Below are 15604 nucleotides of genomic sequence, written 5' to 3'. Positions count from 1 at the left end.
TTTAGATAAGTCCAATAAGATCTAATATGTTCCAACAATAAAAATAATGTCTTTTAATAAGTTTCAATAAGTTAAATAAGGTTTAATAAGGTTTAATGAGTTCCAAGAAGTTTTAATCAAGCCAAATAATAAAGGTGTAATAAGGTCGAATAAGTTTAAATAAGGTTCAGTAAGTTAATAAGTTCAATCAGGTCTATTAAGTTCAATAATGTCTAATAAGTTCAATAAAGTCTAATAAGTTGAATAAAGTCTAATAAGTTTAATAATGTTTTATAAGTTTAATAAGCTTTTATTCAGATATGTTCAGGTTCAATAAGGTGAAGAGAACACTCCTTAATCAGGTTTAATACTACCTCCGATTTTTTTTTAGTTGCAACGTTGGAATATTTTATATCTCACAAATAATACCTCAAAGTTGCAACAAAAAAAATAACTACCTCATTAATTAAGATATGCGCAGTTCGAAAACTATGTTTAAGGGAACACATCCTTAATATGGTAATTAAATAGAATATATTGAGTAGTTATTGTATATCCTATTAGTTAAATTACCATAGAATTATTTTAAGATAATTAATATTAGGTAATATTTTTTTTTTGACAAAAGCAACTAAACAGACACTACAACGAGAAACTAACTAGATTAATCCTACACTGTCCTGCGATATCGTGCGCTTTAGTAAGTTGTTCCCTGCTTACTTTCCAAATAGTGCACATATCCAAAAACGCCCCTTCCGTAATTAACTTCCCAATACTCCACAGAAGTCTCACCTCTCTTTGATTAGGACGTTGAAAAAGGAGGATAAGAGATATAGAATCCATGAAAATGGTAATACGTTGATAGCCTTCAAAGCGTGCCCATTTGATAGCTTTTAGGCACGCTAACAGTTCCGCATGTAGAGCCGAAAGAGCCATACCAAACTCCCCTCCTCCATCCGAGTAGTTGGCTGCATCCGTAGAGTAAACCCATCCAAAACCCGCGTGGCCAGTGCTCTTTTTCCACGATCCATCCACCATAATAATCGCCTCAATATGTCCCTGAAGAGGGCTATCAGGAAGAACCGCACTTCTCCCGATGTTGGTCCTACTAAATCCCGGAGGATGGTCCCCCGTATTGTCTCTCTTGCGAAGGACCCCAGGGGAAGTTTCTTTTGGCTTAAGGAACACTTCGAGACTCTTCATTGTGAGGTTGAAGTGTCTATAGAAATAAGCCAAATAACCCCATTCATTTCTAAAAACTCTCCCATTCCTTGTTAATCACAGACTCCACACGACCCCAACAAAGGTATGAATCCGGTTACTATGTATTCCATCCTCGCTATGAAAAAGCAAGATATGTTGCTGAAGCCAGTGTCCCAACGGAGTAGATTCATCAGTTTCAGAGCTTATATGCAAGGCACAATTCTGCCAAGCATACTTCGCAAAAGAACATAACCTAAAGATATGCTGAATATCCTCTTCCCCCATTCCACAAGAGTCACAATCACTTTCGATATCGATCCCCCGTTTAACCAGATTACCCTTGACAGCCAATCCATTCATAAACAGCTTCCAAAGGAATAAACTCCATTTAGGGGGGATGTTTAACCGCCAAATGAGTTTGAAGAAAGAGTAATCCTGCACTGTTACCTGTGGCAAAGAAAAACTACGCATTAGAAAAGCATACCCAGACTTGACTGTATAGTTTCCCGAGGGATGATGATTCCAGTAGGGAAGATCATTTTCATCTGTTGACGGCAGTTCCATTTCCAGAATTTTTTTAGCCGTTTCCCATTCAAACCTTTCACGAACAATAGCAACATTCCACTGTCTCAGGTTAGTCAACAAAAGGTCTTTAACTCTACCATGACCTATCCCATTAAGGGTAACGTTCGACTTTAGCTCAAGAACGGCCCCTTGCACCCATTTCATATTTGCAATCTTAACCTTCTCACCATTCCCTATTTTCCACACGTAACCCTGGACCATCTTGCTTCCCACATCTCTAATCCCTCTTCTTCCCCAGGAACTACTACCTGTAATCTTAGGCATAAGCCTTCCAATACAAATGGAGCACTTATGAATAGGCTCCGGTACCCGGGCCACAAGTAGCCGTGGGTTGCAATGCATTTTGACCACCTGCTTAAACAAGAGAGCCTCATTTAAACAAACCATGGACCTAATCCCTAGTCCTCCCATCCCCTTTGGGAGTTGTAAAGTCTCCCTCTTTACCTAATGCATCCCTTTATCACCTTTATTAGCCCAGAATAACCTCATCACCAATGAGTCAATCTTATTAGTGATATAAAGTGGCAACTTAAAACATTTCATAACGTGTGACGAAATACTAATCAACATAGTGTTGATAAGCGCCAATTTTGCTGATTGAGATAAATTCAAAGAATTCCACGACATAATCTTCTTTGCCACTTTGTCGATCAGGAACTGGAAAGCCCCCCTTTTACCTGCAGAAAAATCAATAGGGGCTCCTAAGTGCCTTTCCATCAGAGGAACCTAGCCAATACGAAGTATATTCTTATACTCCTCAATTTCCTCTATCTGTGCTCGTTTACTAAACTTTACAAAGGATTTTTCTAAATTTAGTTGTTGGCCTAAGACCTCCCCAAACCTATTCAAGATACCAACCACATTTCTGCAAGAGTCTATATCCGCCTTAAAAAATAACATAGCATCATCTGCAAAAATTAAATGAGAAATAAGAGGAGACCTCCGAGTTGCCCTCAAACCCTGGATCTGATTAATATTCTCCGCCATTGAGAGCATGCGAGACAGAATATCCATACAGAAAAGAAACAGATAAGGGGATAACGGATCCCCTTGCCGTAACCCACACTTCGGATGGAAAGCTTCAGAGACCTGACCATTGCTCAATGTCTGATACGACACCGTAGTTATACACTGGGAAATCCATTGAACCCATTTTCGCAGGAAAGCCGTAGGCTGTAAGAACCTTTAGCAAGAACACCCAATCAACTCGATCATACGCCTTGGACATATCCAACTTAATCACAATATTAGTTAATAAAGACACTCTATATATATAGGGTCAAGTGAGAACCTAGGTCTATAATAGGAACTAGGAACTCATCTGGACCGTTGATCGCGCTTAATCTAATGGCTCAAATTCCACCCGCCTCATTAATGGCATGTTTGTAATTTATGGGTTGAATGACCTTCGTCTTAACTCATGCGCTGTTCCTTTTCTTTCTCTCTCTTCTTCTACATTTTCTCTCTCTTGAATTGGTTTTCTCTCTCCTCTTGCAAACTCACTCTTCTCCTGCAATTCCACTGATATTTTCGCACCACATCAATTTTTATCTTCTTATTCGTGCATTCTTCAAGCAGGTTTATGGGCACGTAAGTTAATTTGACTGTAATTAACAATGCTTTCTTTGATTTAATTCGATTTTTAAATCAAATATTTGCGTTTTTGATTCCGAAATTAGGGTTTTTCGAATCATTTGTTTGAGTATGTGATTTCAGTTGATATATTAGGGCTTTTAAAATTTTATATTCCTCATTTGCAATTTTGTTATTGAATTTCGCTTTCTTATCCGTCATTTACTCGAATCTGAAGTAATGCCTATAATTTGACCCAAATAATTGATTTTCTGTGTTATTTACCGAATTTATGATCAGAACTCTTAAAATTACAGGTAAACTTTGTAAATTTTGTTCAATTTTATGAATTCTAAGTTTTTACTTTAATTGCAAATTCACTTTTAGCTTTAAAGCATAGAAAAATGTCTTAATACAATAGTTTTGTCTTCTGTGTCAATCTATTAGATCAAATTTCTTATCAAATTCCAGCTTGAATTTGTAGCTTACATTTTTAAGTTGATAAAAATCAAAGTAAACTAAATAACCTTTACAGTTTTGGGGTTTTTTATTGATTTAATTTGTTGCACGCTAAGTGTTCGATAGAATGCTTAACTTAATGGAATGAATGTTATGCTAGGTTGCTAGCTCGGGTGTGATTGGCATTACAAATAATTTAAACAAAAGTGATTAGCCTAGTTTTCTGCCTATATAGTAACTAATTTTGCATAGTTGTTAGGTATTGACTTTAAGATATCTTGATTTACTTTTGACTTTTTTCTATTTACTTTTGAATTGGCCTAACATTCATGGCGCATGAATTATGAGCTGCTTGAGCCTGGATTAATACATCTATATTGTTAGGCATCCTAGACAAGGGTATGTGTAGCTGTATGGCAGTTTGCATTGAGGGTGTGTGTAGTTATGTGGATTAATACATCTACTTTTGGTGTACTACTGGTGTGTTAAACTTTCTGTATTATTTGATTATTTGATCATGTTGCTATAGTGTTATGTCATCTTAAGATTCAATAAGTGTAGTGTTAAAATGCTTATTAAAGGGTGCAACTGACTTTCTTGTAAAGCCTATAAGTAAAAATGAACTGAAATACCTACAGCGCCATGTTTAGAAGATGCTTGTCATATCATCTTACCTTTCACACCTTTTTTGTTGAATTGACTTTCTAATGTTGTTTCATATATTTCTATTCTTTTCACAGAACAATGGTGGATATAATCCTTGATATTTAACAATTGGACAACATAAAACAGAGGCCTCATTTGAGAACAAACAAGCAACCTATAACTCTGGTGATAATGTCTCTTCCGGCCGGAGAAGTAGCGACATCATTGAAAAAGATACTGATGCCAAGTGAGTGTCAACACATGCTTGCTACAATGTATTTACTTTTTGTTATTAAAGTATTGCTAAATTGGTTCTGGTATGAAGGATTGAGGGTATAACATCTAAACCTGGAAACTCTAAGCTGAATGACCCAAACCATAACTGAAACAAGAATACTTACCTATAGCTCATATGGCAAAAAAATGTTCTTTTTACATGAAATATATTTGAAATAGATTATGGATGGATACAATGCAAAGTTTTCTGATCAAATTATAAGATTGCCATTATAATATAGTAATAGCATTGTTGTTTATTTGAGCAAGACTTTGAGCATCTTGGCTATTTGAACAGCTAAGAATGATCTAACCCCTTTCAATTGTACTTTTGAGTTTTTCTTATTTACTTTTGAGTTGATGGTAGTGACTTGGTGTAGACACCCATTTGTGTCGCCCCAAAATCAAACCCGCTGATGAATACCTTTCATGTCATTTGATTATCGAACAAAGCGAAAGTGTGAAAAGTCTAGTGATGAGGATGTTTTTATTAAAATATCTCTTCTTTCTGTTTTTGAAAATATTTCTTTACTTACCCTATTTTTGAAAAACACGCATTCCATTTTAGTTTGGTCCATGATATGTGTCCAATAATTTTGTAGTTGGATGAGGCTTGAAAAGATCTTTCTAACGATATATTATAAGCCCAATTCCGATGAATAATGAGGAAGTTATGGCCAAAATACTAAATTTGGCTCGAACCGGATCTTACCTACGGCCCAATGATCATGTGGAGGGTCCAAAGGTCTAATCCTATTCCTAAACTAATTAGGATTAATTAGACGCTTCTATAAGTTTCTAAAAGATCTTAATTATCCTTTTTGAAAAGATAAGATTAAAGAATTTGAGTTAAATAAAAACTTTCCTTTATAAAAACTTTCCTTTTTCTTAAATCCTAATTCTATTCAAATTTAAAGATGTTCAAAGATAATCAAATTTTATTTTCGTATCTCATAATATTTATCCAAATTTCATATGGTTGGATAGATCTTGAAATTATCTTTCCAATGATATATTATAATATTAAATCCGAACTTTACGAAAAAGATATGAATGGAATATGAAACTCTATCCAAAACAGACATTGTCCTACTATTTCGGCCATATATTTTTATCTACATAATATTTTAAACTAATTCCAATAGGGTTAGAAAGTAGACTTCAAGAGCTTTCCATCGACATATTATATTCCTTATTTGGACTTCTAGATCAAAAGATATGATAAACAAAATCCGCAAAAACTACTGTCGATCGAGTTTTATTTCGATTTGAATTCGGATTTTTTTTCTTATTCTTCGACTCTCTTTTTTTTTTCTATTAATGGAGGTCATATCTCCCCTTTTTTCAATCACCAACTCTCATCAAGAAATACTTGATTCCCTCTCTCTTTCTAAGCCTAGCCTTTTACAAACACAATTCCTCATACATTAGCACTAGACATACCTAGCATTGTTTCAAGTTGCCTTCGCCCTAGACGTGAAAGGTTTGATTTATGAGGGTTTGGTTCCAAATCTAGTCTAAACTTTCTTAATTTCTATTTCAATTATTATTTAATTTAATTGTTTTATATTTTCCTTGAATTTACTAACGTGTATTTTGTTATTAGAAAGAGATACGAGGCATTCAAGTAAGTGCTTTAATTGTTTCATTGTTATTATGATAGAAAAATCATGTCTAGGTTCCTATTTTGATTTCTAGTGTCATGTTAGGATGTTTTGATCTTTCTAGTATCATGTTTAGGGTAACAACTATAATTTATAATATCAAATATGACAATTGTGATTCCTGCGATTCTTCCTATTTTCTTCCTAATTTTTATGTTAGTATCATGTTAGGGTTAAATATTTAATCTTTATTGCTTAGTGACATGCTAGGGTTTGTTATTAATCTTGTTAGTATCATGCCTAGGATCTTGCTATTAGGCTTTAATATTATTATTGATTATAAGTATTATTATGATTATTTTTATAATTGTTATGATTGTTATTATGTTGCTTGATTTATATTATTGTTATTGATTGATCACGCCTTTTATGCATGTTTAAAGGGAATTTGTAATTGTAATCACGCTTAGTATGATAATTAATAATCTTGTTTAGGGTTAATATGATTAAAATTCAAGTGATTGTCAATAATAGTTTATTTGTGCATTAATATTCAACCAATATAGATTAAACAGGTTTAAGGTTAAACCTAATGATTGCATGTTAGTCACAAAGCCCATATGAATACAATCAAAATAAAGTAGAGACCTATTATTAGGGCAGGTTCAATCTATTTTAGGTTGGATTTGTATCTTCATCCCCGAACTACCAGTCATGATTCCAGATCTATTGGAGTTAACGATCTCCTGGATCGTTAAGGGGTGTAACCTTAACCTTGTGAACGGTGTTGACGACTCTTTTGCTCTATCTTCTTTCCCTTTGGACGCCACCGTACTTAAGTGTGTGATCACATTAGGGTTCAAGTTTGGGGTAATGCTTGAAATATTCCCTATAGTTTTTGGCGACTTCACTGGGGAGGATTTCTATATTAAATCCTAAAATTTATTTCGTCAATGATTTAGAATGAGTGGATGAGACTCGAAAAGTTCTAAGTATTTCATGTGCGTAATTTTGATTAACATTATTGTCATATGCATAAAAAAGATCTCATTGAAAGACTATCCGTAATGAGTTAAAAACATAGGATTTTTACACGTAGAAAATTTGAGGAATATATTTCACAACTAGGATCGAAATAATGCTGCGCGAAACAGGAAAATTTTATCGAGCACAGAAAGCTGCTGACGCATGTAGAAACTAGCGTCAGAAAATAGAGTGTAGCGCAGAGGATTTGACTCTGGCGCCAGGCGACGCCAGGCGCCAAAGCCAAATCGCGACGTCGACCTTTGTTTGCTGGCGCCAAGTTCTTCTAATACAGAGCCAGAAATATGCGTTCTAATTTTGACCAGTTTTTAGCATTGTTTGCTCGATTCTACTTCTTGATTGAGTTTTTCTTACTTTTCTGAAACCCATATGTGTTCTACATATGGAAATAACCCTCTGGGAATTCATGCTCCATCTACCTGATTGAACGCTCTGTGCAACAAAGGGTACATCCGAGAATGTTGAATTCACCAAACCATGGAAGCGAGTTTTTAACTCGCGGTGTCCCATCCACTCGCGCCAACCCTTCAAAAGGTAAGGCTTCCGCGCGGTGCATCCGGACAATTAACCATGGACCCTCTTTGACTAACCCATATCCCGAACTTTAGAGAACTAGAGCCATGGTTAGGTTGCAAACTCATTGCATTATGTTGTGACTACTTGACTACTTATGCATCTCTTACTTGTGCGTACTTATTATGTGACTAAACTAACCGTTTGGTTTGACTTGTGTTTGTAAATAAGTCTTAATAAACTAATTATTGACTAAAGGATTTTGCTTAAGTAATTAATTAATTAGAGCTAATAAATATGTCTAAAATCGAGTCATAGTCCCTTTAAGTCAACCCGGATTTTTATTCCCGTATACTGCACAAACGTCAAATTGTTTTGGTCATATCCGGAGTTCTAAGAAGAACTACGAGTCGCACAACTAATGGATTTGTAGCACCAAGTTTTATATTTAATTTGACGTTGGTTTCATCCAAATCAGAGTCACAAATCAAAAGTAATGACTAAAATATTACATCTTGTCCAGTTTAATGCATATACGTGAGGTCTTAACTTAGTCTTTGTTCGAGTTTAGTCACATAGTCTAGCCACATGGTCATGACACGAGCTTTAACATGTCACTTGCACTCACAATAAAGCACCCACTAATATGTATATACACCATGACCATGTCTTAGGTTCATGCATGAATCGGTTTTTTCCGTCATTTGAGTTGGGGGTACATTCTATTCCTATTTTTTTTTTTCATCTCTCCATCTACATCATCTTTCCATTCTCTACATGCTTTCTCCATATCACAACCTTCATTCTTCCTACCTTCTTCCATCCATGCATGTTGAGTCGAGTTTGAGTCATGTGATTGACAATAATAAAAAAAAATTAAAAAAATAAAGGGTAATGATGAGACAAAACACAAGGCAAGCTTCTCACCAAGATTTCATACTTTCTTCTTCTTTTTTTTCAAACCCTTTCCCCAGTAAGTATAGCATAGGCACCCTTTGTCTTCCGTAGATTTATTTCGTCGGTTTTTCTTTACCCTTTCCACTTTCAATAAAATGAGCATTTTATCACTAGCATATAACCATTATTGCATTGCAAAAAAAAAAAAAAAAAAAAAAAAAAAAAAAAAAAAAAAAAAAAAATTCCAAGTCGAATTAAGCACAAGGTATCCAATGATTCGAGGCACTCCTTGTAGCCACATCACATTACCTTTCACCCTTCAAATATGCAATCCTTTTTTGATAAACCACTTTGAGCACCGTCTAACGATAGACCTGTAATTTTCCAACTCATATCTACCTAACCTTGGGATGGGATGGTGTGTAACTTATGTAACTTCAAAAAGCTTGAGTGAATTCAAAAGATTAGAATAGCAAAATATATAATAATAATAATAATAATAATAATAATAATAATAATAATAATAATAATAATAATAATAATAATAAAATTGTACAAAAGAACAAGTGTTCCAATGTCTTTGACATGAACATGTCTTTGATATGAACACGCCTCATATTGTGTCTGTGTCTCTTATCGAGTGCTCGATACCGTGCCTGAGAAACATGAATGCCAAGCGAGTGATAGACCGCATGATCGGGATTGCCCACACTTATAAAAATAAAAAAATGCAAAAGCAAAAAAAAGAGAGCAAAAAAAAAAAAAAAAAAAAAAAAAAACAAAGAGCTCAAAAGTTAGAAGCCTCAAGCATAAAAATATAAAGATTCAAAAGTAAGGTTGCACACCTTGAGGGCTTATCGAGGGTCTTAAGCCTTTATTCCCCTTTTCTTCAAACCTTTAGCCTAACCACGTTACAACCCCTTAAAAATACCTTTTTGAGGTATACACACACTTGTGCGAGGTTCGGCTAGAGCTACGTTCGGCCTGATTCCTAACGAATAGGTAGGCAACCTCACAAAGGAGTGCAGCCGTAATAAACATGCATTCATATTCACATTCACACATCATGATCATATCAAGGGATCCCCTATGCATATTCTTATTTACTTAGAGCTAGACTTGGGGGCTTGATCCTTATATCATTAGCTTACCCAGCCTAAGAGTCACCATTATTTGACTCTTTTCAATATATTTTCCACACTTAGCCCTTCCAGCCTACCTTAAGTGTCACTTTCACACACCGCACAGATACATGACCAAATATATCTTTCCCTAGGAACCCTTTGTCATGAGATCTTAACACAACGTTGAAGCATGCCTTGTCATGTCAAAATCGCTAATCAATCATCATTGTATTACAAAGTACGAAGTGCTTAGCCTTCGTGCCTAAGTTATCCAAATACTTTCATCATGGAGTCAACAATTGAGATAACCTAGGATGAATTAATCCATTGCAAAACATTTGACTAAGCTCATTCAACATGCACCTTCAAAAACTTCAATTCTTTTTTGCGTCTTTCTTTTTCTGGAGAAAGTCGGTACCCTCCACAAAAATAACGGAAAATTTTTGCTTTTTCGCATTTTCAGTCATACACATTGAGTCATGTTATTACATTGACGCAACACTATGCACACACGAATCACACGAAGTGAGTCATCATTGACTCAAGTTTATACCTTGAGTCGTGTCGAGTCAATGAGTCAAGCAACAATAAGACTTAGGTCAACCCTAAGATAATTAAAGAGATGAGCAAAGTCCTATTGTCAAAAATATAAAAGCAGGTGCATCCCAGCAAGCAAGGACATTCCCGGATCTTTTTTTACGAAAAAACCGCGAATATGATCGAATGAGATTCCTCCAAGATAAGAGGAGTTACATAGATCAGTAAATTAGAGATGAAGAGCTTTAATTTACTAAAGATTTGAGCAGATTTGGTTGAAAGGAAACGACCAACTTTAAAGTTCGAAGCGAAATAAAGCAACATCGGCACTAAGAGCTGAATAGAGAAGACCCGATTCCAGCGCCAGACAACGACATCCAGCGTCTGGCAGCAGGTTTCAGTGCCTCGCGCTAGATCCCAGCGTCTGGCGATAGAGACAATTCTTGGCGCCAGAGATATTTCAACGGTGATAGAACTCGAAGCCTCTCAGGACGATTATTTCAACCTCGTACAACAATTTTGGGTTCCTTGGTATGCCAGTTAGCCCCTATAAGCAATTTGACATGATTTAGTAATCGGCTCGGTTAAAGTCGCATAAAGTGATCGACCTGATAAAAGATCATCTCACTTAGCTTAAAGCGCCTAAACATTGGCTCATAGAAAAGGCACCGACATAATGGTTCACAATGAATTCCTAGGATGGAAGATTTTTACAAATCAATTTGAAGCCTTTAAGAATCGCATATATGGTTCTTGAAAAAGATTTTCCAAAGATGGAAGGGTTGATATGGAGATTTAAGATGACGAAGCTTTCAACAAGGGGGGCTTTAAGATTAAAAAAGAGTCTCTCGCTTGGATTTGAGAAGGACGGTTTGAGATGAAGCGACCTTAGATAGCTTTCACTATGATTGAGGAAGTTATTATTTGATTTGAGAAATGAACGATTCAAGATGAAGCAGTATTCGACAGCATTCGCTAAGATTGTGGAGGTTGTCACCGAGATTTGAGAAGATAACACGAGATGGGCGGTCTTTGACAGCATTCGCTAAGAATGTGGAGGTTGTCACCAAGATTTGAGAAGATAGCACGAGATGGGCGGTCTTCGACGGCATTCGCTAAGATTGAGGAGGTTGTCACCAAGATTCGAGAAGATGACACAAGATGGGCGGTCTTCGACGGCATTCGTTAAGATTGTGGAGGTTGTCACCGAGATTTGAGAAGGGCGGTTCGTGATGAGGCGGTCTTCGGCTACTTTTGCTATGATTAGGAAGGTTGTTGCTATAATTCAAGAAAAAGAAGCTCTTTGTTCAGAGACGCGTGGACATATCCAAAAAAAAGCTCTATCGTTCAGAGACGAGTGAACATCAAAACAGCAAGATGGCGTTCCATAGATTGTGGAAGGTTGTCGACAACAACAATGTAACAATAAATCAGTTACCCTTCCAGAGACGTGTGCTCGACGGTGCAAGATACATGTTTCTACTCTTTTATCTGTTTAACTAACGCTAGTTTGCAGGTATTGGCGTTATAAGAATGATTTAGGATCGCAGAACGTTTTGAATCATTTTTCGTCCTTATCGATACTTTAACTTTTGTTTTTGAAACTTGCGTTTCTCTTAACTTAGTCAAAGTGGGGATTTCTGTAGACATGTAATACCCCGTATTTTTATACGTATTTTATTTAATATATATATTTTATAAGGGTATTTAAATAACTCTAACATTTTAATTATGATGTTTTAATTATTTATCCCATGTAAATTGGGAATATTTTACAAAAGAAAAGGTCGTTTAATTAATTAATTAATAGAAGTTGGGGTTTTATTTTAAGAAATTATGATTTTTTAACAAGTTTTAGTAGGGAAGGGATTAGGAAAAACTAAAGGAGGAAAGTTTAGGGTAAAAGGGGAGATAGATAAGGGGTATAAATATCCCTCTTATGAGACAATTCAACGTTGCCCAGAGTGGAGAAAACCCAAGGTAAACTTCTCTCCCTTTTCTCTTTATTTTTCTCTCTTTTTTTTTTTCTTTCTCTCTCCTTCCCTTCCCCTCTTGCCGCGCACAACCACCAACGGGAGCCACCACCACCACCGGTGGGCCGCCGGCCACCAGCACCAGCCGGCAGTCGGCAGCAGCGGCGACCACCGGCAGTGGCGCTGGCCCCCTGCTGTCGGCAGCCCTGTTTTTCGAAAAAAAAAAGGTTTTCGTTTTAAAAATCAAATCTTTATTACCTAAAACTAATCTATGCTATAGTCTAATTATAAATTTTGAGTTTGGAGATTTAATTTTGATGTTTGGTTATTGTAATTGTGTTAATTAATTTTCAGATTTGGTTTTTAATTAAAAAGCCCCAATTTTTTAAACCCTAGGTTCTTGATTCATGATTTATTGAAAGATTAAGATGTATAATAGGGTAGGCCTTTGTTTTAAGTGTTTTAAAACCTAATTACAACAAGTTTTAATTATAATAAAGTGCTGGAATTTTATGTAGAACACTTGATATTATGCTTCTTGAAGAAATTTTAATTACCCATTAATTGGGACTTAATTTATGGTGTTTTAAATATAATTTCAGCTTATTCTAATTAAATTATGAAGGGTTTTAAAATAGTATATATTGCTGGAAATTTGTTTAGAGTGGATATTAATACTCTATTATGGATTTAATGTGTAGGAGACTTTGAAGTAAGCGATTTCTACTAGTCGTGGCAGTTTTAATAACGTACTGAAGGTACGTACGCGTACTTAGCATATTTTGGTGATGTAGAATCATGCTAGGTTTGATTGCAATAAATTACAAGTAGTATCATGCTAAGGTTTATGTATGGAATTGTGAATTTATGATGTTTGTGATTGAATTGGGAAGCATGAATTATTTGTGATGGTTTTAGATTGGAAGATTATATTTTGGGCATGTTGTGTTTGAACCACATTTTTAATTATGACATGTTAGAAGGCATGATTAATTAAACTACATGTTTAATTATGTTTGGAATATTGAAAAGGAATTTTATTATGGTTCAAATAATTTTTATTGATGCTTTAAGCATGAGGAAGGAGCTATATAAGTGTCTATGTACACAAGGAATAAATTGTATGCTGGTGTCTTTGTGCACTTAAGGTGTTTTTAACACCGAGGGATAGAATTTTTGGCGCATTATGCGTTTAAGGTGTCTTTGACACTGAGGTAGAATTAAAAAGGGTTCAACAATAAATAATATGTGGTCACTAATTACTCAAGAATTAAATTGGTATGTTTGTTTGATTGAATAATTATTGTTGATTGACTTATTATGCTTTGAGAGTCATCACCAAGTCTAATAATATGTAAATAACGTAAAGGGAAAGAGATTACGCACCAAAACTCTTGGAACGTATATACCTTGAGTATGAACAATGGGGGGAGTTATGAGGTTTTATATTTAACCATAACTTCTAATGGAGTACAGGACGCTGTATATTCCTTTTCTTTTTATTTATTATTATGTGCAGGAATTCCGCCACCATTGTGTGGTTTTGTCGCTGGCACGGTTAGCTCCCGTGCCAGTTAATCTCAAATTTATTTGGGGGATGTTAGGAGGTGGAAACCCGTTCGATGCGTAATCAATGCAAAATGAATTAATTAGTGTCTAGTCATTATGTTTTGTTGATTGGTGTGTGTGCTTGTGAACAGGTGCAATGAGGTAAGTGTGTGTTGATAGGTAAAAGCATGTTAGTGTGGCTAATTTACGCTTATGTACTCAACTTTGCTGATTGTGTGTGTTTGTATATTTGGCCATGTCTTTATCTTGGCCATATGATGACCCATTTTTAATGGAGAGTAGTGGAAACAAGTAGAGATAAACTTTTCAGGTATTGAAGCATGATCATGATAGGGCATGAGTGAAGGGTGAATCCTACTAGTTTTCATTAGGTTACAAGGTGTTTTATGCTTTATTTATTTATGATATATTTTGTGTGGACTAACATAAAGGTGATTTGGGAACGGTTTTTGAATAAGGGCCTTTAATGGTTTCAAGTTGTAGTTTGATTTTATTTGACTTGTTCGTTTGGTTTTAAACTTTATTTTCGTTTGGTTTTAAACTTTATTTTTGTTTGGTTGACTTTGGGTTGACTTGTTTAATCGTTTTTTAATTTTGAGTCTTCCGCTGTGTATCTTTGATAATTGCCTTAGCCATTTTCACGCTGGCGGTAATGTCTTTGTTATTCCTAAATCGTATTTTTAAAAGAGTATAATGGGTATTTAAAGGAAAGGAATTTCTAGGGTGTTACAAGACACCCATTTGTGTCTCCCCAATACCAAACCTGGTGATGAATACCTTTCATGTCATTTGATTATCGAACAAAGCAAAAGTGTGAAAAGTCTAGTGATGAGGATGTTTTTATTAAAATATATTTTCTTTCTGTTTTTGAAATTATTTCTTTTCTTATTATATTTTTGAAAAACGTGCATTCCAGTTTAGTTTTGTCTATGATATGGATCCGATAATGGTGTAGTTGGATGGGGCTTGAAAAGACCTTTACAACGATATATTATAAGCCCAATTCCGATGAATAATGAGGAAGTTATGGCAAAAATACTAAACTGGGCTCGAACCGAATCTTACTTGTTTTGGGGGTTTTTGTCCTTCGGGAGAGTTACGTCACAAAGATTGGTTCGGCTGAGCTGTACCTGCAAAAACAACAGAGACTCCGGGTGGTGGAGCTCCGCCTCCGACGATCAAGTTTGTAACTTGAAAGAGAATAAAGAGTAAGGAAATTTAGGTGGGGATCTACTTGGATTCCAAGCTCAGGTGTTTCTCTGATGATAAAGAAAGTAGGTGTAATAAATGATTCAATGTGTCCCCAAAATGGGGAAATATCTCCCTATTTATAGAGTCATTGGAGAATGTTCCCCTATCTAGGTCACTTGACCTAGACTTTAGTGGGCTGCCCCGAATTATGACGCTTCTTAGGATTTGGGCCCTTGAAGGCCGCATATTCAGGAGCTATCTGAAGGGGACACATGTCAGGAGGCTATTGGGCCAGCCTAAGCTTGACACGTGACCTTCTCTCATTGGTCCACATGTCTAGGGTATTTTTACCCTAAACATTTGCCCATCACAAGGGTCACGTGAATGTCACGTGATGCGTGAGACACGTGTCCACCTATCATAGGTGAACAGT

The 15604-nt window shown here is 35.7% G+C and overlaps 1 protein-coding gene and 1 long non-coding RNA gene across 2 annotated transcripts; one reads left to right on the top strand and one right to left on the bottom strand.

Annotated features, from left to right (window-relative positions):
* Positions 1-1257: 1257 nt before the first annotated feature.
* On the bottom strand, positions 1258-2154 carry LOC145572340 (uncharacterized). Its single transcript, XM_081631327.1, has one exon. The coding sequence runs from the start codon at positions 2152-2154 to the stop codon at positions 1258-1260; it is 897 nt and encodes a 298-aa protein (XP_081487453.1).
* A 1049-nt stretch (positions 2155-3203) lies between these two features.
* Positions 3204-14433, top strand: LOC145585788 (uncharacterized). The gene is made up of 4 exons (XR_014100726.1): positions 3204-3357; positions 4539-4690; positions 13113-13169; positions 14263-14433. It is a non-coding gene; the product is annotated as an uncharacterized LOC145585788 (long non-coding RNA).
* The last annotated feature ends 1171 nt before the right edge of the window (positions 14434-15604 follow it).

The sequence above is a fragment of the Chenopodium album genome, chromosome 2 (assembly GCF_948465745.1).
Source record: "Chenopodium album chromosome 2, dcCheAlbu1.1, whole genome shotgun sequence".
NCBI lineage: Eukaryota > Viridiplantae > Streptophyta > Magnoliopsida > Caryophyllales > Amaranthaceae > Chenopodium > Chenopodium album.
This window is presented reverse-complemented; position numbering and strand designations above follow the sequence as displayed.

Bases quoted from the DNA above. Each gene is read 5' to 3' on its own strand.
- LOC145572340 (XM_081631327.1), bottom strand. From the start codon at position 2,154: ATGGTTTGTTTAAATGAGGCTCTCTTGTTTAAGCAGGTGGTCAAAATG.